At 57.9% G+C, this 27,374-nt stretch overlaps 1 protein-coding gene across 10 annotated transcripts in view; it reads right to left on the reverse strand.

Annotated features, from left to right (window-relative positions):
* Positions 1 to 27,374, reverse strand: part of OPLAH (5-oxoprolinase, ATP-hydrolysing) — a 142,187-nt gene that overhangs the window by 28,227 nt on the left and 86,586 nt on the right. For 6 of the 10 annotated variants that reach the window (XR_014942348.1, XM_085536841.1, XM_085536839.1 and 3 more), the window contains 7 exons: positions 25,641 to 25,801; positions 23,646 to 23,747; positions 18,692 to 18,866; positions 14,275 to 14,438; positions 7,715 to 7,846; positions 6,557 to 6,691; positions 1,863 to 2,012 (listed from right to left, as the gene is read on the reverse strand). Coding sequence is in view for 9 of the 10 variants with exons in the window: in XM_085536841.1 (XP_085392967.1) it covers positions 1,863 to 2,012; positions 6,557 to 6,691; positions 7,715 to 7,846; positions 14,275 to 14,438; positions 18,692 to 18,866; positions 23,646 to 23,747; positions 25,641 to 25,801 (1,019 nt within the window). In the remaining variant the exon portion in view is untranslated. Of the gene's footprint in view, positions 1 to 1,862; positions 2,013 to 6,556; positions 6,692 to 7,714; positions 7,847 to 14,274; positions 14,439 to 15,080; positions 15,170 to 18,691; positions 18,867 to 20,002; positions 20,102 to 21,107; positions 21,266 to 23,645; positions 23,748 to 25,640; positions 25,802 to 27,374 lie in introns of those variants that run through there. The other 4 variants (XM_085536842.1, XM_085536845.1, XM_085536844.1 and 1 more) reach the window with 4 other exon arrangements.

Consider the following 27,374-nt stretch of genomic DNA (forward strand, 5'->3'; position numbering starts at 1 on the left):
TAGGGGATATGGGGTCAGACCTATGGGGTTATTAGGGGATATGGGGTCAGGATATAGGGGATATGGGGTCAGACCTATGGGGTTATTAGGGGATATGGGGTCAGGATATAGGGGATATGGGGTCAGACCTACCCCAATGGCTCACTATCTGGCAGTACCCCCATCTCCCATTACCCCCCAATGGCTCACTATCTGGCAGTACCCCATCTCCCATTACCTCCAATGGCTCACTATCTGGCAGTACCCCATCCCCCATTACCCCCCAATGGCTCACTATCTGGCAGTACCCCATCCCCCATTACCCCCCAATGGCTCACTATCTGGCAGCCCCTGTCCCCAGCCATGGCTCCCATTATCCCCTATAGCTCACTATCTGGCAGTACCCCCAATCCCCCATTACCCCCAATGGCTCACTATCTGGCAGTCCCCCATCTCCCATAGTCCCTCAATGGCTCACTATCTGGCAGTACCCCCATCTCCCATTATCCCCCAATGGCTCACTCTCTGGCAGTACCCCCATTATCCCCTATGGCTCACTATGTGGCAGTACCCCATCTGGCTCCCATTATCCCCAATGGCTCACTATTTGGCAGTACCCCCATTATCCCCTATGGCTCACTATTTGGCAGTACCCCATCTGGCTCCCATTATCCCTAATGGCTCACTATTTGGCAGTACCCCATCCCCCATTACCCCCCAATGGCTCACTATCTGGCAGCCCCTGTCCCCAGCCATGGCTCCCATTATCCCCTATAGCTCACTATCTGGCAGTACCCCCAATCCCCCATTACCCCCAATGGCTCACTATCTGGCAGTACCCCATCCCCCATTACCCCCAATGGCTCACTATCTGGCAGTAGCCCCATTACCCCCAATGGCTCACTATCTGGCAGTCCCCCATCTGGCTCCCATTACCCCCTATGGCTCACTATTTGGCAGTACCCCATCTCCCATAGTCGCTATATGGCTCACTATCTGGCAGTACCCCCATTACCCCCAATGGCTCACTATCTGGCAGTCCCCCATCTGGCTCCCATTACCCCCTATGGCTCACTATCTGGCAGTACCCCATCTCCCATAGTCGCTATATGGCTCACTATCTGGCAGTACCCCCATTATCCCCCATGGCTCACTATTTGGCAGTACCCCATCTGGCTCCCATTATCCCCTATGGCTCACTATTTGGCAGTACCCCATCTCCCATAGTCGCTATATGGCTCACTATCTGGCAGTACCCCCATTATCCCCTACGGCTCACTATTTGGCAGTACCCCATCTGGCTCCCATTACCCCCATGGCTCACTATTTGGCAGTCCCCCATCTGGCTCCCATTATCCCCTATGGCTCACTATTTGGCAGTACCCCATCTCCCATAGTCGCTATATGCCTCACTATCTGGCAGTACCCCCATTATCCCCTATGGCTCACTATCTGGCAGTCCCCCATCTGGCTCCCATTATCCCCTATGGCTCACTATTTGGCAGTACCCCATCTCCCATAGTCGCTATATGGCTCACTATCTGGCAATACCCCCATTATCCCCTATGGCTCACTATCTGGCAGTCCCCCATCTGGCTCCCATTATCCCCTATGGCTCACTATTTGGCAGTACCCCATCTCCCATAGTCGCTATATGGCTCACTATCTGGCAATACCCCCATTATCCCCTATGGCTCACTATCTGGCAGTCCCCCATCTGGCTCCCATTATCCCCTATGGCTCACTATTTGGCAGTACCCCATCTCCCATAGTCGCTATATGGCTCACTATCTGGCAATACCCCCATTATCCCCTATGGCTCACTATCTGGCAGTCCCCCATCTGGCTCCCATTATCCCCTATGGCTCACTATTTGGCAGTACCTGCGATGCGGCGCATGCCCCGAACGCCCTGAGCACGACGTCGACGACGCGCTGTGACGTCACCACGTTCCCACCAACCACCGCGGCCCCGGGGGACGGACACAGGATGGAACCTTCCGGAATGATCACGTGGACAGGGGCCAGGCAGCCCTAATTAATTAATGGGTGTTAATTAGTTAATAGGAGTCATTAATTGGGGTGTTATTAATGGCTGTGACCCATAGGGGTGTTATTAATAGGGGTCGTTAATGGGGCACAGGATGGAATTGGACGGAACCAGCACCCGGACCCGGGCCAGGCAGAACTAATTAGGAGTCATTAATTAATTAATAGTAATTAATTAATGGGGGGGTTATTAATTGGGGGTCATTAATGGGGGTTAGTCATTAATATGGGGGTAATGTGATGAATGGGGCTGAGGATGGAACCTTAAGGAAGGACCACCCAGACGGGGGCCAGGCAGCACTAATTAGGAGTCATTAATTAATTAATAGTAATTAATTAATGGGGGGGTTATTAATTGGGGGTCATTAATGGGGGTTAGTCATTAATATGGGGGTAATGTGATGAATGGGGGTGAGGATGGAACCTTAAGGAAGGACCACCCAGACGGGGGCCAGGCAGCACTAATTAGGAGTCATTAATTAATTAACAGTAATTAGTTAATGGGGGTCATTAATGGGGGGTTATTAATTGGGTGTGACCCATAGGGAGCGACATTGATGAGGGTCATTAATGGGGGTCATTAATGGGACACAGGATGGAACCTTAAGGAATGACCACGTGGACCGGGGCCAGGCAGCACTAATTAGGGGGCAGTAATTAATTAACAGTAATTAATTAATCAGGGTCATTAATAAGGGTGTGGCCCATAGGGGGTGTGTGTTATTAATGGGGGTCATTAATGGGACACAGGATGGAACCGGGCGGGATCAACACACGGACAGGGGCCAGGCAGCACTAATTAATTAATGGTTATTAATTAATGGTAATTAGTTAATGGGGTTAGGGTTAAGGGGGTCCAATGGGGGGGATCCCGTTTGGGGGTCCCAAGGGGGGCCCATTGGGGTCCCATAAGGGGGTGGTCCCATTGTGGGGGTCCCATTGGGGTCCCATGGGGGGGTCCCATTGTGAGGGTCCCATTGGGGTCCCATTATGGGGTCCCATTGGGTTCCCATTGGGGTCCCATTGAGGGGGGGGTCCCATTGGGGTCCCATATGTGGGTCCCATAGAGGGGGGGTCCCATGGGGGTGGTCCCATTGTGGGGGTCCCATTGGGGTCCCATTGGGTTCCCATTAGGGTCCCATTGGGGTCCCATGGGGGGGGTCCCATTGTGGGGGTCCCATTGGGGTCCCATTGGGTTCCCATTAGGGTCCCATTGGGGTCCCATGGGGGGGGTCCCATTGGGGTCCCATTAGGGTCCCATATAGGGGTCCCACGTGGGGGTCCCATTGGGGTGGGTCCCATTGGGGGTCCGATGTGGGGGTCCCATTGTGGTGGTCCCATTTGGGGATCCCATTGGGGTCCCATGGGGGGGGGTCCCATTGGGGTCCCATTAGGGGGTCCCATTGTGGGGGTCCCATTGGGTCCCATATAGGTGTCCCATTGTGGGGGTCCCATTAAGGTGGGTCCCATTAGGGGGGGTCCGATGGTGGGGGTCCCATTGTGGGGGTCCCAAGGGAGTGCCATGGGGGGTCCCATAAGGGGGGAACCCATTTGGGGTTTCCGGGGTCGGGGGGTCCCATTGATGGGGGGGTCCCATTTGGGGGTCCCACTGTGGGGGGGTCCCATTGGGGTCCCATATGGGGGTGGTCCCATTGTGGGGGTCCCATTGGGGTCCCATATGGGGGTGGTCCCATTGTGGGGGTCCCATTGGGGTCCCATATGGGGGTGGTCCCATTGAGTGGGGGTCCCATTGAGGGGGGGTCCCATTTGGGGGTCCCAAGGGTGTCCCATGTGGGGGTCCCATTGAGGGGGGGTCTCATAGGGAAGGTCCTATGGGGGGTCCCATTGAGGGGGGTTCCAGGGGGGGTCCCTTTGGGGGGGGACCCATTGGGGTAGGTCCCGTGGGGGGGCCCATTGTGGGGGGGTCCCATTGTGGGGATCCCATATGGGGGTCCCATTGTGGGGGTCCCAGTGTAATCCCATATAGGGGTCCCATTAGGGGGTCCCACTGTGGGGGTCCCATTGTGGGGGTCCCAATGGGGGGGGTCCCATTGTGGGGATCCCATTGGGGTCCCATTGGGGGTCCCATTAAGGTGGGCCCCATAGGGGAGCTCCAGGGTTGGGTCCCATTGAGGGGGGGTCCCATTGTGGGGATCCCATTTGGGGTCCCATGGGGGTGGTCCCATTGTGGGGGTCCCATTTGGGGGTCCCATTGGGGTCCCATATGGGGGTCCCATGTGGGGGTCCCATTAAGGTGGGTCCCATTGGGGGGGTCCCATGGTGGGGGATCCCATTTGTGGGGGTCCCATTGTGGGGGTCCCATTGGGGTCCCATATGGGGGTCCCATGTGGGGGTCTCATTGAGAGGGGGTCCCATTGGGGTCCCATGGGGGGGTCCCATTGTGGGGGTCCCATCGGTGGTCCCATTGGGGTACCATGGGGGGGGTCCCATTGTGGGGGTCCCATTGGGGTCCCATATAGGGGTCCCATGTGGGGGGATCCCCTGGGAGTGGTCCCATTGTGGGGGTCCCATTAGGGGTCCCATATAGGGGTCCCATGTGGGGGTCCCACTGAGGGGGGTTACCATAGAGGGGGGTCCCATGGGGGGGTCCCATTGGGGTCCCATGGGGGTGGTCCCATTGTGGGGGTCCCATTGGGGTCCCATATGGGGGTCTCATGTGGGGGTCCCATTGTGGGGATCCCATTGGGGTCCCATATGGGGGTCCCATAGAGGGGGGGGCGTCCCATGGGGGTGGTCCCATTGTGGGGGTCCCATTGGGGTCCCATATGGGGGTCCCATAGAGGGGGGGGTCCCATGGGGGTGGTCCCATTGTGGGGGTCCCATTGGGGTCCCATATGGGGGTCCCATGTGGGGGTCTCATTGAGAGGGGGTCCCATTGGGGTCCCATGGGGTGATCCCATTGTAGGGATCCCCTTGGAGTCCCATATGGGGGTCCCATAGAGGGGGGGGTCCCATGGGGGTGGTCCCATTGTGGGGGTCCCATGGGGGTCCCATGGGGGTCCCATAGAGGGGGGGTCCCATGGAGGTGGTCCCATTGTGGGGGTCCCATTGTAGGGATCCCATTGGGGTCCCATATGGGGGTCCCATAGAGGGGGGGTCCCATTGTGGGGATCCCATTGGGGTCCCATTGGGTCCCATTGTGGGGGTCCCATTGGGGGGGGTCCCATTGTGGGGATCCCATTGGGGTCCCATATGGGGGTCCCATAGAGGGGGGGTCCCATTGTGGGGGTCCCATTGAGGGGGGGGTCTCATCGGGGTCCCATGGGGGGGGTCCCATTGTGGGGGTCCCATTGGGGTCCCATATAGGGGTCCCATGTGGGGGTCCCATTAAGGTGGGTCCCATTAGGGGGGGGTCCCATGGTGGGGGTCCGAAGGGAGTCCCATAGGGGGGATCCCATAAGGGGGGAACCCATTTGGGGTTTCCAAGGGGGGGTCCCATTGATGGGGGGGTCCCATTGGGGGGTTCTGGGGGGATCCCATTGGGGTCCCATTGGGTCCCATAGGGGGGGTCCCATTGTGGGGATCCCATTGGGGTCCCATGTGGGGGTCCCATTGAGGGGATCCCATTGGGGTCCCATTGTGGGGGTCCCATTGAGGGGATCCCATTGGGGTCCCATAGAGGGGGGGTCCCGTTGTGGGGATCCCATTGGGGTCCCATATGGGGGTCCCATAGAGGGGGGGTCCCATTGTGGGGGTCCCATTGGGGTCCCATTGAGGGGGGGTCCCATTGTGGGGGGGTCCCATTGGGGTCCCATTAGGGGGTCCCATTGGGGTCCCATTGGGGTCCCATTGTGGGGGGGTCCCATTGGGGTCCCATGGGGGTGGTCCCATTGTGGGGATCCCATTGGGGTCCCATGGGGGTGGTCCCATTGTGGGGGTCCCATTGGGGTCACATTGGGGTCCCAATGGGGGGGGTCCCATTGGGGGGTCCCATTGGGGGGTCCCATTGGGGTCCCATATGGGGGTCCCATGTGGGGATCCCATTTGTGGGGGTCCCATTGTGGGGGTCCCATTGGGGTCCCATATGGGGGTCCCATGTGGGGGGCTCATTGAGAGGGGGTCCCATTGGGGTCCCATGGGGTGATCCCATTGTGGGGATCCCCTTGGAGTCCCATATGGGGGTCCCATAGAGGGGGGTGTCCCATGGGGGTGGTCCCATTGAGGGGGGTCCCATGGGGGTCCCATAGAGGGGGGGTCCCATGGGGGTGGTCCCATTGTGGGGGTCCCATTGGGGTCCCATGGGGGTCCCATAGAGGGGGGGTCCCATGGAGGTGGTCCCATTGTGGGGGTCCCATTGTAGGGATCCCATTGGGGTCCCATTGGGGTCCCATTGTGGGGGTCCCATTGGGTCCCATAGGGGGGGGGTCCCATTGTGGGGGTCCCATTGGGGTCCCATTGTGGGGGTCCCATTGGGGTCCCATTGTGGGGGTCCCATTGGGTCCCATAGGGGGGGGGTCCCATTGTGGGGGTCCCATTGGGGTCCCATTGTGGGGGTCCCGTGGTGGTACCTGGTTGAGGGGGATGTCGTGTCCCACCATGCAGCGCAGGCAGTAGATGAGGGCGGACAGTGTGATGGAGCGCGGGGCGTTACAGTTCCCATAGACCTCAGGGCCCGACCCCGTAAAGTCAAACACCGCGCTGCCCTATAGGGAGATATGGGGTCTATGGGGTCTGTGGGGTTACAGTTCCCATAGACCTCAGGGCCTGACCCCGTAAAGTCAAACACTGCACTGCCCTATAGGGAATATGGGGTCAGGGGGGTCAATAGGGTCTATGGGGTCTATGGGGTCAGTGGGGTTACAGTTCCCATAGACCTCAGGGCCTGACCCCGTAAAGTCAAACACCGCGCTGCCCTATAGGGGATATGGGGTCAGTGGGGTCTGTGGGGGTTAATGGGGTCTATGGGGTCAAATGGGTCAAATGGTGGGAAGCAGGGGGTTAATGGGGTCAATGGAGGGGCAATGGGGTCTATGGGGTCTATGGGGTCAATGGGAGGTTGTGGGGTTACAGTTCCCATAGACCTCAGGGCCTGACCCCGTAAAGTCAAACACTGCACTGCCCTATAGGGAATATGGGGTCAGTGGGGTCTATGGGATCAATGGGGTCAATGGGAGGGAGTGGGGGGTCAGTGGGGTCTGTGGGGTCTATGGGGGGTTAATGGGGTCTATGGGGTCAAATGGGGGGAAGCAGGGGTTCTATGGGGTCAACGGTGGGGCAATGGGGTCTATGGGGTCTATGGGGTCAGTGGGGGGCAATGGGGTCAATGGTGTCAATGGGGGCAATGGGGTCAATAGGGTCTATGGGGTCAATGGGGGGGGCAATGGGGTCTATGGGGTCAATAGGGTCTATGGGGTCAATGGGGGGGCAATGGGGTCTATGGGGTCTATGGGGTCAGTGGGGGGCAATGGGGTCAATGGTGTCAATGGGGTCAATGGGGGCAATGGGGTCAATAGGGTCTATGGGGTCAATGGGGGGGGTCAATAGGGTCTATGGGGTCAATGGGGGGCAATGGGGTCTATGGGGTCAATAGGGTCTATGGGGTCAATGGGGGGGGCAATAGGGTCTATGGGGTCAATAGGGTCTATGGGGTCAGTGGGGGGCAATGGGGTTACAGTTCCCATAGCCCTCAGGGCCCCATGATCCCCCTGCCCCATAACCTGACCCACCTCGTTGGGGTTGATGCTGACTCGGAGGCAGATTGGGGTCCCGTCGTCCATCCGATCCTCGGCCTCCAGCTCCGCCCCACAGCGCTGCGCCACCCCACGGAGCAGCTCCCGCACCGACCGCTCAGCGTTGGCCTATGGGGCAGGGAGACATTGAGACCCCTTAGGGACCCTAGTGACCCTTAGGGACCCTAATGACCCTTAGGGACACTATTGACCCTTAGGGACACTATTGACCCTTAGGGACACTATTGACCCCCTAAGGACCCCTTAGGGACCCCTAATGACCCCTTAAGGACCCCTTAGGGACCTAATGACACTTAGGGACCCTATTGACCCCTTAAGGACCCTATTGACCCCTTATGGACCCCTTAGAGACCCTAGTGACCCTTAGGGACCCATTGATGACCCCTTAGGGACCCTAATGACCCCCTAAGGACCCCTTAAGGACCCTAATGACCCTTAGGGACCCTAATGACCCCTTAGGGACCCTATTGACCCTTAGGGACCCTAATGACCCCTTAAGGACCCCTTAGGGACCCTAATGACCCTTAGGGACCCATTGATGACCCCTTAGGGACCCTAATGACCCCTTAAGGACCCCTTAGGGACACTAATGACCCCCTAAGGACCCCTTAGGGACCCTAATGACCCTTAAGGACCTTATTGACCCCTTAGGGACCCATTGATGACCCCATAGGGACCCTAATGACCCCTTAATGTCCCTTAGGGACCCTAATGACCCCTTAGGGACCCTAATGACCCTTAGGGACCCTAATGACCCCTTAGGGACCCTAATGACCCCTTAAGGACCCCTTAGGGACCCTAATAACCCCTTAAGGACCCCTTAGGGACCCTAATGACCCTTAGGGACCCTATTGACCCCCTAAGGACCCCTTAGAGACCCTAGTGATCCTTAGGGACCCTAATGACCCCTTAGGGACCCTATTGACCCTTAGGGACCCTAATGACCCCTTAAGGACCCCTTAGGGACCCTAATGACCCTTAAGGACCTTATTGACCCCCTAAGGACCCCTTAGGGACCCTAGTGACCCTTAGGGACCCCCTAATGACCCCTTAAGAACCCCTTAGGGACCCTAATGACCCCTTAGGGACCCTAATGACCCTTAGGGACCCTAATGACCCCTTAAGGACCCCTTAGGGACCCTAATGACCCCTTAGGGACCCTAATGACCCCCTATTGACCCTTAGGGACCCTAATGACCCTTAGGGACCCTAATGACCCTTAAGAACCCCTTAGGGACCCTAGTGACCCCTTAAGGACCCCTTAGGGACCCTATTGACCCTTAGGGACCCTAATGACCCCTTAAGAACCCCTTAGGGACCCTAGTGACCCCTTAGGGACCCTATTGACCCCCTAAGGACCCCTTAGGGACCCTAATGACCCCTTAGGGACCCTATTGACCCCCTAAGGACCCCTTAGGGACCCTAGTGACCCTTAGGGACCCCCTAATGACCCCTTAAGAACCCCTTAGGGACCCTAATGACCCCTTAGGGACCCTAATGACCCTTAGGGACCCTAATGACCCCTTAGGGACCCTAATGACCCCTTAAGGACCCCTTAGGGACCCTAATGACCCTTAGGGACCCTATTGACCCCCTAAGGACCCCTTAGGGACCCTAGTGACCCTTAGGGACCCCCTAATGACCCCTTAAGAACCCCTTAGGGACCCTAGTGACCCCTTAGGGATCCTAAGGGACCCCTGATGACCTTTAGGGACCCCTAATGACCCCTTATTGACCCCTTTTGACCCCTTAAGGACCCCATAGGGACCCCTTAGTGACCCTTAGTGTCCCCTTAATGACCCTTAACGACCCTTAGGGACCCATCAGTGACCCCTAATGACCCCTTCGTGATCCTTAGGACCCTTTAGGGACCCATAATGACCCCTTAATGACCCTTAGGGACCCCTTATTGACCCCTAATGACCCCTTATGGACCCTAATGACCCATTAGTGACCCCTTAGTGACCCTTAGGGACCCCTTAAGGACCCTAATGAACCCTTGAAGGACCACTTAGTGACCCTTAGGGAACCCTAATGACCCTTAGGGACCCCTTAATGACCCCTTAGGGAACCCTAATGACCCTTAGGGACCCCTTAATGACCCCTTAGGGAACCCTAATGACCCTTAGGGACCCCTTAATGACCCCTTAGGGACCCTAACGACCTCTTAGGGACCCTAACGACCCCTTAGGGACCCCTTAAGGACCCTAATGACCCCTTAGGGACCCCTTAAGGACCCTAATGACCCCTTAGGGACCCCTTAAGGACCCTAATGACCCTTAGGGACCCCTTAAGGACCCTAATGACCCTTAGGGACCCCTTAAGGACCCTAATGACCCTTAGGGACCCCTTAGGGACCCTAACGACCCCTTAGGGACCCCTTAAGGACCCTAATGACCCTTAGGGACCCCTTAAGGACCCTAATGACCCTTAGGGACCCCTTAAGGACCCTAATGACCCCTTAGGGACCCCTTAGGGACCCTAACGACCCCTTAGGGACCCCTTAAGGACCCTAATGACCCTTAGGGACCCCTTAGGGACCCTAACGACCCCTTAGGGACCCCTTAAGGACCCTAATGACCCTTAGGGACCCTAACGACCCCTTAGGGACCCCTTAAGGACCCTAACGACCCCTTAGGGACCCCTTAAGGACCCTAATGACCCTTAGGGACCCCTTAGGGACCCTAACGACCCCTTAGGGACCCCTTAGGGACCCTAACGACCCCTTAGGGACCCCTTAAGGACCCTAATGACCCTTAGGGACCCCTTAGGGACCCTAACGACCCCTTAGGGACCCCTTAAGGACCCTAATGACCCTTAGGGACCCCTTAGGGACCCTAACGACCCCTTAGGGACCCCTTAAGGACCCTAATGACCCCTTAGGGACCCCTTAAGGACCCTAATGACCCCTTAGGGACCCCTTAAGGACCCTAATGACCCTTAGGGACCCCTTAGGGACCCTAACGACCCCTTAGGGACCCCTTAAGGACCCTAATGACCCCTTAGGGACCCCTTAAGGACCCTAATGACCCCTTAGGGACCCCTTAGTCACCCCTAATGATCTCTTAGTGACCCTTAGGGACCCCTAATGACCCTTTAGGAACCCTAATGACCCTTAGGAACCCCCTAATGACCCATTTTGACCCCCTAATCACCCCTTAGGGACCCTAATGACCCCTTAAGGACCCCTAATGACCCCTTAATGACCCTTAGGGACCCCTTATTGACCCCTAATGACTCCTTAGGGACCCTAATGACCCCTTAAGGACCCTAATGACCTATTAGGGACCCTAATAACCCCCTAGTGATCCCTTAGGGAACCCTTAGGGACCCCTGATGACCCTTAGGGACCCCTTAGTCACCCCTAATAACCCATTAGGGACCCTTAGGGACCCTTTAAGGACCCCTTTTTGACCTCTAATGACCCCATAGGGGCCCCTTAATGACCCTTAGGGACTCCTCAATGACCCTTAATGACCCTTAGGGACTCCTCAATGACCCCTTTTGACCCCTAGTGACTTCTAATGACCCCCTAGTGACCCCATAGGGACCCCTTTTGACCCCTATAATGACCCTTAGGGACCCCTTAATAACCCCTCAGGGACCCCATAATAACCCCATAGGGACCCCTAAATGACCCTTAGCAAACCCTAATGACCCCTTTTGACCCTTAGTGAACCCTAATAGCCCCTTAATGATCCCTTAGGGACCCCTCAATGACTCTATAGGGACCCCTTAATGACCCTTAATAACCCCATAACCCCATAGGGACCCCTTAATGACCCTTAATAACCCCATAGGGACCCCTTAATGACCCTTAATGACCCCATAACCCCATAGGGACCCCTTAATGACCCTTAATAACCCCATAGGGACCCCTTAATGACCCTTAATGACCCCATAACCCCATAGGGACCCCTTAATGACCCTTAATAACCCCATAGGGACCCCTTAATGACCCTTAATGACCCCATAACCCCATAGGGACCCCTTAATGACCCTTAATAACCCCATAGGGACCCCTTAATGACCCTTAATGACCCCATAACCCCATAGGGACCCCTTAATGACCCTTAGTGACCCTTAGTGGCCCTTAATGACCCTTAATGACCCTTAGGGACCCCTCAATGACCCCTTAGTGATCCTTAGAACCCTTTAGGGACCCATAATGACCCCTTAATGACCCTTAGGGACCCCTCATTGACCCCTAATGACCCTTAATGACCCTCAATGACCCTATATCCCCCCCCCTCAGTACCCGGATGTGCTCCATGACCCCTAGTAACCCCTCAATGGCCCTTAATGACCCCTTAGGGACCCCGAAAGCCCCCTTAGGGACCCCCAATGACCCCTTAGGGACCCTAATGACCCCTTAATGACCCTTAGGGACCCCTAATGACCCCTTAGGGACCCCTTAGGGACCCCTTGATGACACTTAGGGACCCTAAGGAACCCCTGATGACCTTTAGGGACCCCTAATGACCTCTTAGTGACCCTTAGGGACCCCTTAAGGACCCTAATGACGCCTTAGGGACCCCTTAGTGACCCTTAGGAACCTCTAATGACCCCTAATGACCCCTTAGGGACCCCTATTGACCCTTTAGGAACCTCTAATGACCCCTAATGACCCCTTAGGGACCCCTAATGACCCTTTAGGGATCCTAATGACCCCTTAGGGACCCCTAATGACCCTTAGGGACCCCTTAGTGATTCCTAGTGACTCTTAGGGACCCCTAATGACCCCATTGGGACCCCTAATGAACCCTTATGGACCCCTTAGGGACCTCCAATGACCCCTTAAGGACCCCTGAGGGACCCCTAATGACCCTTTAGGGACCCTAATGACCCCTAATGACCCCATTGGGACCCCTAATGACCCTTTAGGGACCCTAATGACCCCTAATGACCCCTTTGGGACCCCTAATGAACCCTTATGGACCCCTTAGGGACCCTAATGACCCCTTAAGGACCCCTGAGGGACCCCTAATGACCCCTTAGGGACCCTAATGACCCCTAATGACCCCTCAGGGACCCCTAATGACCCTTTAGGGACCCTAATGACCCCTAATGACCCCTAATGACCCCTTAGGGACCCCTAATGACCCTTTAGGGACCCTAATGACCCCTAATGACCCCTAATGACCCCTTAGGGACCCCTAATGACCCTTTAGGGACCCTAATGACCCCTAATGACCCCTTAGGGACACCTAATGACCCTTTAGGGACCCTAATGACCCCTAATGACCCCTAATGACACTTTAGGGACCCTAATGACCCCTAATGACCCCTAATGACCCCTTAGGGACCCCTAATGACACCTTCAGACCCCTTAATGACCCTTAGGGACCCCTTAAGGACCCTAATGACCCCTTAAGGACCCCTTAGGGACACTTAGGGACCCCTTAAGGACCCTAATGACGCCTTAGGGACCCCTTAGTGACCCTTAGGAACCTCTAATGACCCCTAATGACCCCTTAGGGACCCCTAATGAACCCTTATGGACCCCTTAGGGACCCTAATGACCCCTTAAGGACCCCTGAGGGACCCCTAATGACCCCTTAGGGACCCTAATGACCCCTTAGGGACCCTAATGACCCCTACTGACCCCTTAGGGACCCCTAATGACCCTTTAGGGACCCTAATGACCCCTAATGACCCCTAATGACCCCTTAGGGACCCCTAATGACCCCATTGGGACCCTAATGACCCCTAATGACCCCTAATGACCCCTTAGGGACCCCTAATGAACCCTTATGGACCCCTTAGGGACCCTAATGACCCCTTAAGGACCCCTGAGGGACCCCTAATGACCCCTTAGGGACCCTAATGACCCCTTAGGGACCCTAATGACCCCTACTGACCCCTTAGGGACCCCTAATGACCCTTTAGGGACCCTAATGACCCCTAATGACCCCTAATGACCCCTTAGGGACCCCTAATGACCCCATTGGGACCCTAATGACCCCTAATGACCCCTAATGACCCCATTGGGACCCCTAATGAACCCTTATGGACCCCTTAGGGACCTCCAATGACCCCTTAAGGACCCCTGAGGGACCCCTAATGACCCTTTAGGGACCCTAATGACCCCTAATGACCCCTTAGGGACCCCTAATGACCCTTTAGGGACCCTAATGACCCCTAATGACCCCTAATGACCCCTTAGGGACCCCTAATGACCCTTTAGGGACCCTAATGACCCCTAATGACCCCTTAGGGACCCCTAATGACCCTTTAGGGACCCCTAATGACCCCTAATGACCCTTTAGGGACCCTAATGACCCCTATTGACCCCTAATGACCCCTAATGACCCTTTAGGGACCCTAATGACCCCTAATGACCCCTAATGACCCCTAATGACCCCTTAGGGACCCTAATGACCCCTAATGACCCCTAATGACCCCTTATGACCCCTTAGGGACCCCTAATGACCCTTTAGGGACCCCTAATGACCCCTAATGACCCCTAATGACCCCTTAGTGACCCTAATGACCCCTAATGACCCTTTATGGACCCTAATGCCCCAGCTCAGTACCCGGATGTGCTCCATGTAGGCCGTGACCCCGCTCAGCCCATACGCGGCCACGAGGTCCCTGAGCAGCGTCGCCCCCTTGTGGTTGGCGGCCACTTGGGCACGAAGGTCCGACACGTTGTCACGGAGCGCCCGGCTCCCGCTGGACTTCAGCACCATGGACAGCTCTACAACATAGATTTACCATGGCAACCACAGGGTTACTATGGCAGCCAATGTGTCGCGGCACTTCAGCACCATGGACAGCGCTACAATATAGTTACAATGGCGACCCGTGAGCTGCTGCGCTTCAGCACCATGGACAGCTCCACGGGACAGTTACCATGGCAACCATAGGGTTACTATGGCAGCCCATGTGCCGCGGTGCTTCAGCACCATGGACAGCTCTACGGGACAGTTACCATGGCAACCGGTTACTATGGTAACAGGGCACCATGGTGCAGCTGCGCTTCAGCACCACGGACAGCGCTACAACATCGAGTTACTATGGCAACCATAGGGTTACTATGGCAACCGGTCACCATGGCAACCATAGGGTTGCTATGGCCACTCATGTGCCGCTGCGTTTCAGCACCATGGACAGCGCTACAATATCGAGTTACCATGGCAACCATAGGGTTACTATGGCAACCATATGCTTACTATGGCAATGGGTTACTATGGCAACCCATGTACCGTTGCACTTCAGCACCATGGACAGCGATACGGGACAGTTACCATGGCAACCATAGGGTAACTATGGTAACAGGGCGCTATGGCAACCAATGTGCAGCTGGGCTTCAGTACCATGGACAGCTCTAGGGGACAGTTACCATGGCAACAGGTTACCATGGCAACGGGTTACTATGGCAACGGGTTACTGCGGCAACCCAGTTGCGCTTCAGCACCATGGACAGCTCTACGGGACGGTTACCATGCCAACCGGTTACTATGGCAACGGATTACCATAGCGACCCATCTGCCGCTGCGCTTCAGCACCATGGACAGCGCTACGGGACCGTTACCATGGCAACAGGTTACCATGGCAACACATTACCATGGCGACCCATCTGCCGCTGCGCTTCAGCACCATGGACAGCGCTACCGGACAGTTACCATGGCAACTGGTTACCATGGCAACGGGTTACTATGGCAACGGGTTACTGTGGCAACCCAGTTGCGCTTCAGCACCATGGACAGCGCTACAAGAGCGTTACCGTGGCAACCGGTTACTATGGCAACCATAGGGTACTCTATGGCAACCGGTTACTATGGCAACCATAGGGTACTCTTTGGCAACCGGTTGCTATGGCAACGGGTTACTATGGGAACCCATGTTACTATGGCAACCATAGGGTCACTATGGCGACCGGTTACTATGGCAACCCATGTGCCACTGCCCTTCAGCACCATGGACAGCGCTACAATATGGAGTTACCATGGCAACCGGTTACTATGGCAACCATACGGTTACTATGGTAATGGGTTACTGTGGCAACCCAGTTGCGCTTCAGCACCATGGACAGCGCTACGAGACTGTTGCCATGGCAACCGGTTACTATGGTAACAGGGCACCATGGCAGCCCGTGTGCTGCTGCGCTTCAGCACCATGGACAGCGCCATGATCTAGTGTTTCCATGGCAACCGGTTCCTATGGCAACGAATTACCATGGCAACCCATGTGCCGCTACCATTCAGCACCATGGACAGCGCTACGGGACCGTTACCATGGCAACCATAGGGTTACTATGGCAACCGATAACCATGGCAACCATAGGGTCACTATGGCAACCGGTTACTATGGCAACAAGGCGCCATGACAACCCGTGTGCGGCTGCGTTTCAGCACCATGGACAGCGCTATGAGACAGTTACCATGGAAACAGGTTACCATAGCAACGGGTTACTATGGCAACCAAACTGCGCTTCAGCACCATGGACAGCGCTAGGACACGGTTACCATGGCAACCATAGGGTTACTATGGCAACCATAGGGTTACTATTGCAAGCAGTTACCATGGCAACCCATGTGCCGCTGCGCTTCAGCACCATGGACAGCGCTACGACACCGTTGCCATGGCAACCGGTTACTATGGTAACAGGGCACCATGGCGACCATTGCCACCCCATAGCCCACCCCCATCCCCCACTGCCCCCCATAGCCCCTCATAGCCCCCATAGACCCCTATAGCCCCCCGCATAGCCCCCCATAGCCCCCCATAGACCCCTATAGACCCCCATAGACCCCATAGCCCCCCCACAGACCTCCATAGCCCCCCCCATAGCCCCCCATGGACCTCATAGCCCCCATTAGACCCCTATAGAACCCCCATAGCCCCCCATACCCCCCATACCCACATACCCCCATACCCCCCTCATACACCCCCATAGAGCCCCATTGCCCCCATCCCCCCCACACCCCCATCCCCCCCCCATACACCCCCATAGAGCCCCATTGCCCCCATACCCCCATAGACCCCATTGCCCCCATAGATCCCCATAGACCCCCATTGCCCCCATACCCCCATAGACCCCCACTGCCCCCATACCCCCCCATACCCCCATACACCCCCATTGCCCCCCATACCCCCATACCCCCCCCATATACCCCTATAGACCCCCATAGACCCCCATAGACCCCTATAGACCCCTATAGACCCCCATAGACCCCCATAGCCCCCCCATAGACAACCATACACACCCCATTGCCCCCCATACCCCCCTATAGACCCCATAGCCCCCCCATAGACTCCTATAGACCCCCATAGACCCCATAGCCCCCCCATAGACCCCTATAGACCCCCATAGCTCCCCCATAGACCCCTATAGACCCCCATAGACCCCATAGCCCCCCCATAGTCCCCTTTAGACCCTCATAGACCCCCATAGCCCCCCCATAGACCCCTATAGACCCCCATAGCTCCCCCATAGACCCCTATAGACCCCCATAGACCCCATAGCCCCCCCATAGTCCCCTTTAGACCCTCATAGACCCCCATAGCCCCCCCATAGACCCCTATAGACCCCCATAGACCCCCATAGCCCCCCCATAGACAACCATACACACCCCATTGCCCCCCCATAGCCCCCTAGAGCCTCCCCATGCCCCCCTATCCCCCCCTATCCCCCCCCACGTTACCCACCCTCCTCCTGGAAGACCCCGGCCCTGACGAGGTAGAAGGAGACGAAGGCGGCCCCCCATAGCCCCATAGACCCCCATAGACCCCCATTGCCCACCCCCATCCCCCATAGCCCCCCATTGCCCCCCATAGCCCACCCACATCACCATAGCCCCCCCATAGCCCCCCATAGACCCCCATGCTGTCCCCCCCACCCCCATAGCCCCCCATAGACCCCTACAGCCCCCCCCATAGCCCCCCCATAGACCCCTATAGACCCCCCATAGACCCCCACAGCCCCCCCATAGACCCCCATAGACCCCATAGCCCCCCCATAGACCCCTACAGCCCCCCCCATAGCCCCCCCATAGACCCCTATAGACCCCCCATAGACCCCCACAGCCCCCCCATAGACCCCCATAGACCCCATAGACCCCCATAGACCCCTATAGACGCCCCATAGACCCCTATAGACCCCCATAGCCCCCCCATAGACAACCATACACCCCCCATTGCCCCCCATAGCCCCCTATAGACCCCATAGCCCCCCCATAGACCCCTATAGACCCCCATAGACCCCCATAGCCCCCCCATAGACCCCTATAGACCCCCATAGCTCCCCCATAGACCCCTATAGACCCCCATAGACCCCATAGCCCCCCCATAGACCCCTTTAGACCCTCATAGACCCCCATAGCCCCCCCATAGACCCCTATAGACCCCATAGCCCCCCCATAGACCCCTATAGACCCCCATAGCCCCCCCATAGACCCCTATAGAGCCCCATAGCTCCCCCATAGACCCCTATAGACCCCCATAGACCCCATAGCCCCCCCATAGACCCCTTTAGAGCCTCATAGACCCCCATAGCCCCCCCATAGACCCCTATAGACCCCATAGCCCCCCCATAGACCCCTATAGACCCCCATAGACCCCCATAGCCCCCCCATAGACAACCATACACACCCCATTGCCCCCCCATAGCCCCCTAGAGCCTCCCCATGCCCCCCTATCCCCACCTATCCCCCCCCACGTTACCCACCCTCCTCCTGGAAGACCCCGGCCCTGATGAGGTAGAAGGAGACGAACGCGGCCCCCCATAGCCCCATAGACCCCCATAGCCCCCCCATAGACCCCTATAGACCCCATAGCCCCCCCATAGACCCCTATAGACCACCATAGACCCCCATAGCCCCCCCATAGACCCCTATAGACCCCCATAGACCCCCATAGCCCCCCCATAGACCCCTATAGACCCCCATAGCTCCCCCATAGACCCCTATAGATCCCCATGGACCCCCATAGCCCCCCCATGTGACCCACCCTCCTCCTGGAAGACCCCGGCCCTGACGAGGTAGAAGGAGACGAAGGCGGCCCCCTCCTCACTGAGGCTCTTGGAGTGGGGGGGCATCGAGCCGGGGGTCAGACCCCCAATATCGGCGTGGTGCCCCCTGCTGGCCAACCAGAACACGGGACCGGCCTGACCCGGCCAGAACACCTATAGGGGGATATGGGGGGATATGGGGTCTGTGGGGTCTATGGGGGGGATTATGGGGTCTATGGGGGGTCTATAGGGGTCTATGAGGGGGCTATGAGGGTCTATGGGGGGGCTATGGGGTCTATGGGGGGGCTATGGGGTCTATGGAGGTCTATGGGGGTCTATAGGGGTCTATGGGGGAGCTATGGGGTCTATGGGGCTCTATGGGGGGTCTATAGGGGTCTATGGGGGGGCTATGGGGTCTATGGGGGTCTATGGGGTGTCTATAGGGGTCTGTGGGGGGCTATGGGGGTCAATGGGAGGCTATGGGGGGGCTATAGGGGTCTAGGGGGGGCTATGGGGTCTATGTTGGGCTATGGGGTCTATGGGGGTCAATGGGGGGTCTATAGGGGTCTATGGGGGGTGTATAGGGGTCTATGGGGGAACTATGGGGTCTATGGGGGGTCTATAGGGGTCTATGGGGGACTATGGGGGTCAATGGGAGGCTATGGGGGGGCTATAGGGGTCTATGGGGGGCTATGAGGGGCTATGGGGGGCTATGGAGGGCATATGGGGGTCTATGGGGGGGTTATGGGAGGGGCTATGGGGTCTATGGGGTCTAAGGGGGGTCTATAGGGGTCTATGGGGGGGCTATGGGGGTCTATGGGGGGTCTATAGGGGTCTAGGGGGGGCTATGGGGTCTATGGGGTGTCTATAGGGGTCTATGGGGGGGCTATGGGGTCTATGGGGGTCTATGGGGTGTCTATAGGGGTCTATGGGGGGGCTATGTGGTCTATGGGGGTCTATGGGGGTCTATGGGGTGTTTATAGGGGTCTATGGGGGGTCTATGGGGTCTATGGGGGGTCTATGGGGGTCTATAGGGGTCTATGGGGGGTCTATAGGGGTCTATAGGGGTCTATGGGGGGGCTATGGGGGTCTATGGGGGGCTATGGGGTCTATGGGGGTCTATGGGGTGTCTATAGGGGTCTATGGGGGGGCTATGGGGTCTATGGGGGTCTATGGGGTGTCTATAGGGGTCTATGGGGGGGCTATGTGGTCTATGGGGGTCTATGGGGGTCTATGGGGTGTTTATAGGGGTCTATGGGGGGTCTATGGGGTCTATAGGGGTCTATGGGGGTCTATGGGGGGTCTATAGGCGTCTATGGGGGGGGTTATGGGGTCAGCCCCCCGATATCGGCGTGGTGCCCCCTGCTGGCCAACCAGAACACGGGACCAGACTGACCCGGCCAGAACACCTATAGGGGGATATGGGGGGGATATGGGGTCTATGGGGTCTGTGGGGTCTATGGGGTCTGTGGGGCAGGGGTATGGGGTCTATGGGGGGTCTATAGGGGTCTATAGGGGGGCTATGGGGGTCTATGTGGGGTTATGGTGGGGCTATGGGCTCTATGGGGGTATATGGGGTCTATGGGGCAGGGATATGGGGTCTGTGGGGTCTATGGGGGTCTATGGGGGGGTTATGGGAGGGGCTATGGGGTCTATGGGGGAGCTATGGGAGGGGCTATGGGGTCTATGGGGTCTATGGGGGGTCTATAGGGGTCTATGGGGGGACTATGGGGGTCTATGGGGAGTCTATAGGGGTCTAGGGGGAGTCTATAGGGGTCTATGGGGGGCTATGGGGTCTATGGGGGTCTATGGGGTGTCTATAGGGGTCTATGGGGGGGCTATGGGGGTCAATGGGAGGCTATGGGGGGGCTATAGGGGTCTAGGTGGGGCTATGGGGTCTATGTTGGGCTATGGGGTCTATAGGGGTCAATGGGGGGTCTATAGGGGTCTATGGGGGGTGTATAGGGGTCTATGGGGGAACTATGGGGTCTGTGGGGGGTCTATAGGGGTCTATGGGGGACTATGGGGGTCAATGGGAGGCTATGGGGGGGCTATAGGGGTCTATGGGGGGCTATGAGGGGCTATGGGGGGCTATGGAGGGCATATGGGGGTCTATGGGGGGGTTATGGGAGGGGCTATGGGGTCTATGGGGTCTAAGGGGGGTCTATAGGGGTCTATGGGGGGGCTATGGGGGTCTATGGGGGGTCTATAGGGGTCTATGGGGGGCTATGGGGTCTATGGGGGTCTATGGGGTGTCTATAGGGGTCTATGGGGGGGCTATGGGGTCTATAGGGGTCTATAGGGGTCTATGGGAGGTCTATAGGGGTCTATGGGGGGCTATGGGGTCTATGGGGGGTCTATGGGGGTCTATAGGGGTCTATGGGGGGTCTATAGGGGTCTATAGGGGTCTATGAGAGGGCTATGAGGGTCTATGGGGGGGCTATAGGGTCTATGGGGGGGCTATGGGGTCTATGGGGGTCTATGGGGGGCTATGGGGTCAGCCCCCCGATATCGGCGTGGTGCCCCCTGCTGGCCAACCAGAACACGGGACCGGCCTGACCCGGCCAGAACACCTATAGGGGGGATATGGGGTCTGTGGGGTCTATGGGGGTCAATGGGAGGCTATGGGGGGGCTATAGGGGTCTCTATGGGGGTATATGTGGGGCTAAGAGGGTCTATGGGAGGGGGATGGGGGGCCTATGGGGGGTTATGGGGACCCCATAGCCCCCCCATAGCCCCCCCATAGCCCTCCCATTGCCCCCATAGCCCCCCCCATAGCCCTCCCATTGCCCCCATACCCACCCCATTGCCCCCCATAGCCCCATCCCACCCCCCCATTGCCCCCCCCACACCCCCCCATTGACCCCCATGGCCCCCCATAGCCCCTCCCCCACATCCCCATAGCCCCTCAGTGCCCCCCATAGCCCCTCCATGCCCCCATTGCCCCCTATATTCCCCCCCGCCCCCCCATAGCCCCCCATACCCTCTCCATTGCCCCCTATAGCCCCCCATAGCCCCACAGTTCCCCCCCATAGCCCTCCATTGCCCCCCATACACCCCCCATAGCCCCCCATACCCCCTCCATTGCCCCCTATTGCCCCCCATAGCCCCCTATTGCCCCCCATAGCCCCCCCATACCCCCCCTATCCCCCCATTACCCCCCATATCCCTCCCATACCCCCCATGTCCCCCCATATCCCCCATAGCCCCCATACCCCCCATGTCCCCCCATATCCACCCATATCCCCCATATCCCCCTATACACCCCATATCCCCCCATATCCCCCCCATATCCCCCCATAGCCCCCCTATCCCCCCATTACCCCCCATATCCCTCCCATACCCCCCCATATCCCCCCATTACCCCCCATGCACCCACCATATCCCCCAAAAATCCCCCCATATCCCACCCCATATCCCCCATATCCCCCCATATCCCCCCCCATATCCCCCCATTACCCCCCATATCCCCCCATATCCCCCCATACACCCCCCATATCCCTCCCATAGCCCCCCCTATCCCCCTATTGCTCCCTATTGCCCCCCATAGCCCCCCATACACCCCCATTGCTCCCTATTGCCCCCCATTGCCCCCCATACCCAATCTATTGCCCCCCATAGCCCCCCATAGCCCTCCCCCACAACCTCATTGCCCCCCATTGCCCCCTATTGCCCCCCATACCCCCCCATACCCCCCCATATCACCCCATACCCCCCATATCCCCCATATCTCCCCATATCCCCCCATATCTCCCCATACCCCCCCCATAGCCCCCATATCCCCCCATATCCCCCATATCCCCCCATACCCCCCCTATCCCCCCATTACCCCCCATACACCCCCCATATCCCCCCATACACCCCCCATATCCCTCCATTACCCCCCATATCCCTCCCATAGCCCCCCCTATCCCCCTATTGCTCCCTATTGCCCCCCATAGGCCCCCATACCCCCCCATTGCCCCCTATTGCCCCCCATTGCCCCCCATACCCAATCTATTGCCCCCCATAGCCCCCCATAGCCCTCCCCCACAACCTCATTGCCCCCCATTGCCCCCTATTGCCCCCCATACCCCCCCATATCCCCCCATATCCCCCCATAGCCCCATATCCCCCATATCCCCCATATCCCCCCATATCCCCCCATATCTCCCCATACCCCCCCTATCTCCCCATTACCCCCCATATCCCTCCCATACCCCCCCATATCCCCCCATATCCCCCATATCCCCCCATACCCCCCCATCTCCCCCCCATACCACCCCATACCACCCCATACCCCCCCATATCCCCCCCATATCACCCCATACCCCCCATACCCCCCCATCTCCCCATTACCCCCCATATCCCCCCATATCCCCCCCATATCCCCCCATTACCCCCCATACACCCCCCATACCCCCCCATAACCCCCCATATCCCCTCATATCCCCCCCATATCCCCCCATACCCCCATATCCCCCCATATCCCCCCCATGTCCCCCCATATCCCCCCATATCCCCCCCATGTCCCCCCATACCCCCATATCCCCCCATATCCCCCATATCACCCCATATCCCCCCATATCCCCCCCATATCCCCCCATTACCCCCCATACCCCCCCATATCCCCCCCATATCACCCCATACCCCCAATACCCCCCCTATCTCCCCATTACCCCCCATATCCCCCCATATCCCTCCCATATCCCCCCATTACCCCCCATACACCCCCCATACCCCCCCATAACCCCCCATATCCCCTCATATCCCCCCCATATCCCCCCATATCCCCCCCATGTCCCCCATATCCCCTCATATCCCCCCCATATCCCCCCATATCCCCCCCATGTCCCCCCATATCCCCCCATATCCCCCCATATCCCCCATATCCCCCCATATCCCCCATATCCCCCCATATCCCCCCCATATCCCCCCATAGCCCCATATCCCCCCATAGCCCCCCATCCATACGGGTGTGATGACGGTGAGGTCTGGCAGGTGGCTGCCCCCTGCTATGGGGTGGTTGCTCAGCAGGACGTCACCGGGCTGCAGCTCCGGCCCCACACTGCGGATCTATGGGGAGACAGAGGGGTCTATGGGGGGATCTATGGGGCAGGGGGATCTATGGGGTCTATGGGGGGATCTATGGGGCAGGGGGATCTATGGGGTGGATGGAGGGGGGGATCAATGGGGTCTATGGGGGGCCTATGGGTCGGGATGGGGGGATCTATGGGGTCTATGGGGGGATCTATGGGGCGGGATGGGGGGATCTATGGGGTCTATGGGGGTCTCTATGGGGCGAGATGGGGGGATCTATGGGGCGGGGGGATCTATGGGGTCTATGGGGGGATCTATGGGGCAGGATAGGGGGATCTATGGGGTCTATGGGGGGATCTATGGGGTCTATGGGGTATCTATGGGGCAGGATGGGGGGATCTATGGGGTCTATGGGGGTCTCTATGGGGCAGGATGGGGGGATCTATGGGGTCTATGGGGGGATCTATGGGGCGGGGGGATCTATGGGGTCTATGGGGGGATCTATGGGGCGGGATGGGGGGATCTATGGGGTCTATGGGGGGATCTATGGGGCGGGGGGATCTATGGGGTCTATGGGGGGATCTATGGGGCAGGATAGGGGGATCTATGGGGTCTATGGGGGGACCTATGGGGTCTATGGGGTATCTATGGGGCGGGATGGGGGGATCTATGGGGTCTATGGGGGTCTCTATGGGGAAGGGGGATCTATGGGGTCTATGGGGGTCTCTATGGGGCAGGATGGGGGGATCTATGGGGTCTATGTGGGGATCTATGGGGCGGGATGGGGGGATCTATGGGGCAGGATAGGGGGATCTATGGGGTCTATGGGGGGATCTATGGGGCGGGATGGGGGGATCTATGGGGCGGAGGGATCTATGGGGCGGGATGGGGGGATCTATGGGGTCTATGGGGGTCTCTATGGGGCGGGATAGGGGGATCTATGGGGTCTATGGGGGGATCTATGGGGCAGGATAGGGGGATCTATGGGGTCTATGGGGGGATCTATGGGGTCTATGGGGGGATCTATGGGGCTGGATGGGGGGCAGGGGGATATATGGGTCCCAGTGTTTTTCTATGGGTCCCAGTGTTTTTCTATGGGTCCCAATGCATCCCTATGGGTCCCAATGCTTCTCTATGGGTCCCAATGTATTTCTATGGGTCCCAATGCATCCCTATGGGTCCCAATGCATCCCTATGGGTCCCAATGTGTCCCAATGCATCTCTATGGGTCTCAATGACACCCTATGTGTTCCTATGGGTCCCAATGTATTTCTATGGGTCCCAATGCATCTCTATGGGTCCCAATGCGTCTCTATGGGTCCCAATGCATCTCTATGGTTCCCAATGCGTCTCTATGGGTCCCAATGCTTCTCTATGGGTCCCAATGCATCCCTATGGTTCCCAATGCATCTCTATGGGTCCCAATGCTTTTCTATGGGTCCCAATGTTTCCCTATGGGTCCCAATGCTTTTCTATGGGTCCCAATGTGTCCCTATGGGTCCCAATGTGTCTCTATGGGTCCCTATGGGTCCCAATGAATCTCTATGGGTCCCAATTCATCTCTATGTGTCCCAATGTCCCTCTATGGGTCCCAATACATCCCTATGGGTCCCAATGCATCCCTATGGGTCCCAATGTGTCCCAATGCATCTCTATGGGTCCCAATGTCCCTCTATGGGTCCCAATGCTTCTCTATGGGTCCCAATGCACCTCTATGGGTCCCAATGTGTCTCTATGGGTCCCTATGGGTCCCAATGAATCTCTATGGGTCCCAATTCATCTCTATGGGTCCCAATGTCCCTCTATGGGTCCCAATACATCCCTATGAGTCCCAATGTGTCCCAGTGCATCCCTATGGGTCCCAATGTCCCTCTATGGGTCTCAATGCTTTTCTATGGGTCCCAGTGTTTCCCTATGGGGCAGTTGTACCTGGAACTGCACGGCGTCCTGCATGGCCCCCAGGTGTACAGGGATATGGGGCGCGTTGGACACCAGTTCCCCCCCGGCCCCAAATACGGCACAGGAGAAATCCAGGCGCTCCTTGATGTTGGTGGAGATGGACATTCGCTGTAGGGCACGGCCCATCTGCTCTGCTTATAGGGACACCATGGGGTCACAGCCTGCCCCATAGCTGCCCCATAGCTGCCCCACAGCGACCCCATGGCTGCCCCATTGTGACCCCATAGCTGCCCCATAGCTGCCCCATAGTGACCCCATGGCTGCCCCATAGTGACCCCATAGTGACCCCATAGCTGCCCCATAGCTGCCCCATAGCTGCCCCATAGTGACCCCATGGCTGCCCCATAGTGACCCCATAGCTGCCCCATAGTGACCCCATAGCTGCCCCATAGCTGCCCCATAGCTGCCCCATAGTGACCCCATGGCTGCCCCATTGTGACCCCATAGTGACCCCATAGCTGCCCCATAGTGACCCCATAGCTGCCCCATAGTGACCCCATAGTGACCCCATAGCTGCCCCATAGTGACCCCATAGCTGCCCCATAGTGACCCCATAGTGACCCCATAGCTGCCCCATAGTGACCCCATAGCTGCCCCATAGCTGCCCCATAGTAACCCATAGTGTCCCCATGGCTGCCCCATAGTGACCCCATAGCTGCCCCATAGCTGCCCCATAGTGACCCCATGGCTGCCCCATAGTGACCCCATAGCTGCCCCATAGCTGCCCTATAGTGACCCCCTAGCTGCCCCATAGCTGCCCCATAGTGACCCCATAGCTGCCCCATAGTGACCCATAGTGTCCCCATGGCTGCCCCATAGTGACCCCATAGTGACCCCATAGCTGCCCCATAGTGACCCCATAGTGACCCCATAGTGACCCCATAGTGACCCCATAGCTGCCCCATAGTGACCCCATAGTGACCCCATAGCTGCCCCATAGTGACCCCATAGCTGCCCCATAGCTGCCCTATAGTGACCCCATAGCTGCCCCATAGCTGCCCCATAGTGACCCCATAGCTGCCCCATAGTGACCCATAGTGACCCCATAGCTGCCCCATAGCTGCCCCATAGTGACCCATAGTGTCCCCATGGCTGCCCCATAGTGACCCCATAGCTGCCCCATAGCTGCCCCATAGTGACCCCATAGCTGCCCCATAGTGACCCCATAGCTGCCCCATAGCTGCCCTATAGTGACCCCCTAGCTGCCCCATAGCTGCCCCATAGTGACCCCATAGCTGCCCCATAGTGACCCATAGTGTCCCCATGGCTGCCCCATAGTGACCCCATAGTGACCCCATAGCTGCCCCATAGTGACCCCATAGCTGCCCCATAGCTGCCCTATAGTGACCCCATAGCTGCCCCATAGCTGCCCCATAGTGACCCCATAGCTGCCCCATAGTGACCCATAGTGTCCCCATGGCTGCCCCATAGTGACCCCATAGTTGCCCCATAGTGACCCCATAGCTGCCCCACAGTGACCCCATAGCTGCCCCATAGCTGCCCCATAGTGACCCCATGGCTGCCCCATAGTGACCCCATAGCTGCCCCATAGCTGCCCCATAGTGACCCCATGGCTGCCCCATAGTGACCCCATAGTGACCCCATAGCTGCCCCATAGTGACCCCATAGCTGCCCCATAGCTGCCCCATTGTGACCCCATGGCTGCCCCATATTGATCCCATGTTGGTGGAGATGGCCATTCGT

This window comes from Coturnix japonica, chromosome 2 (genome assembly GCF_054131305.1).
Source record: "Coturnix japonica strain WE chromosome 2, WE-NBRP24, whole genome shotgun sequence".
Taxonomy (NCBI): Eukaryota; Metazoa; Chordata; class Aves; order Galliformes; family Phasianidae; genus Coturnix; species Coturnix japonica.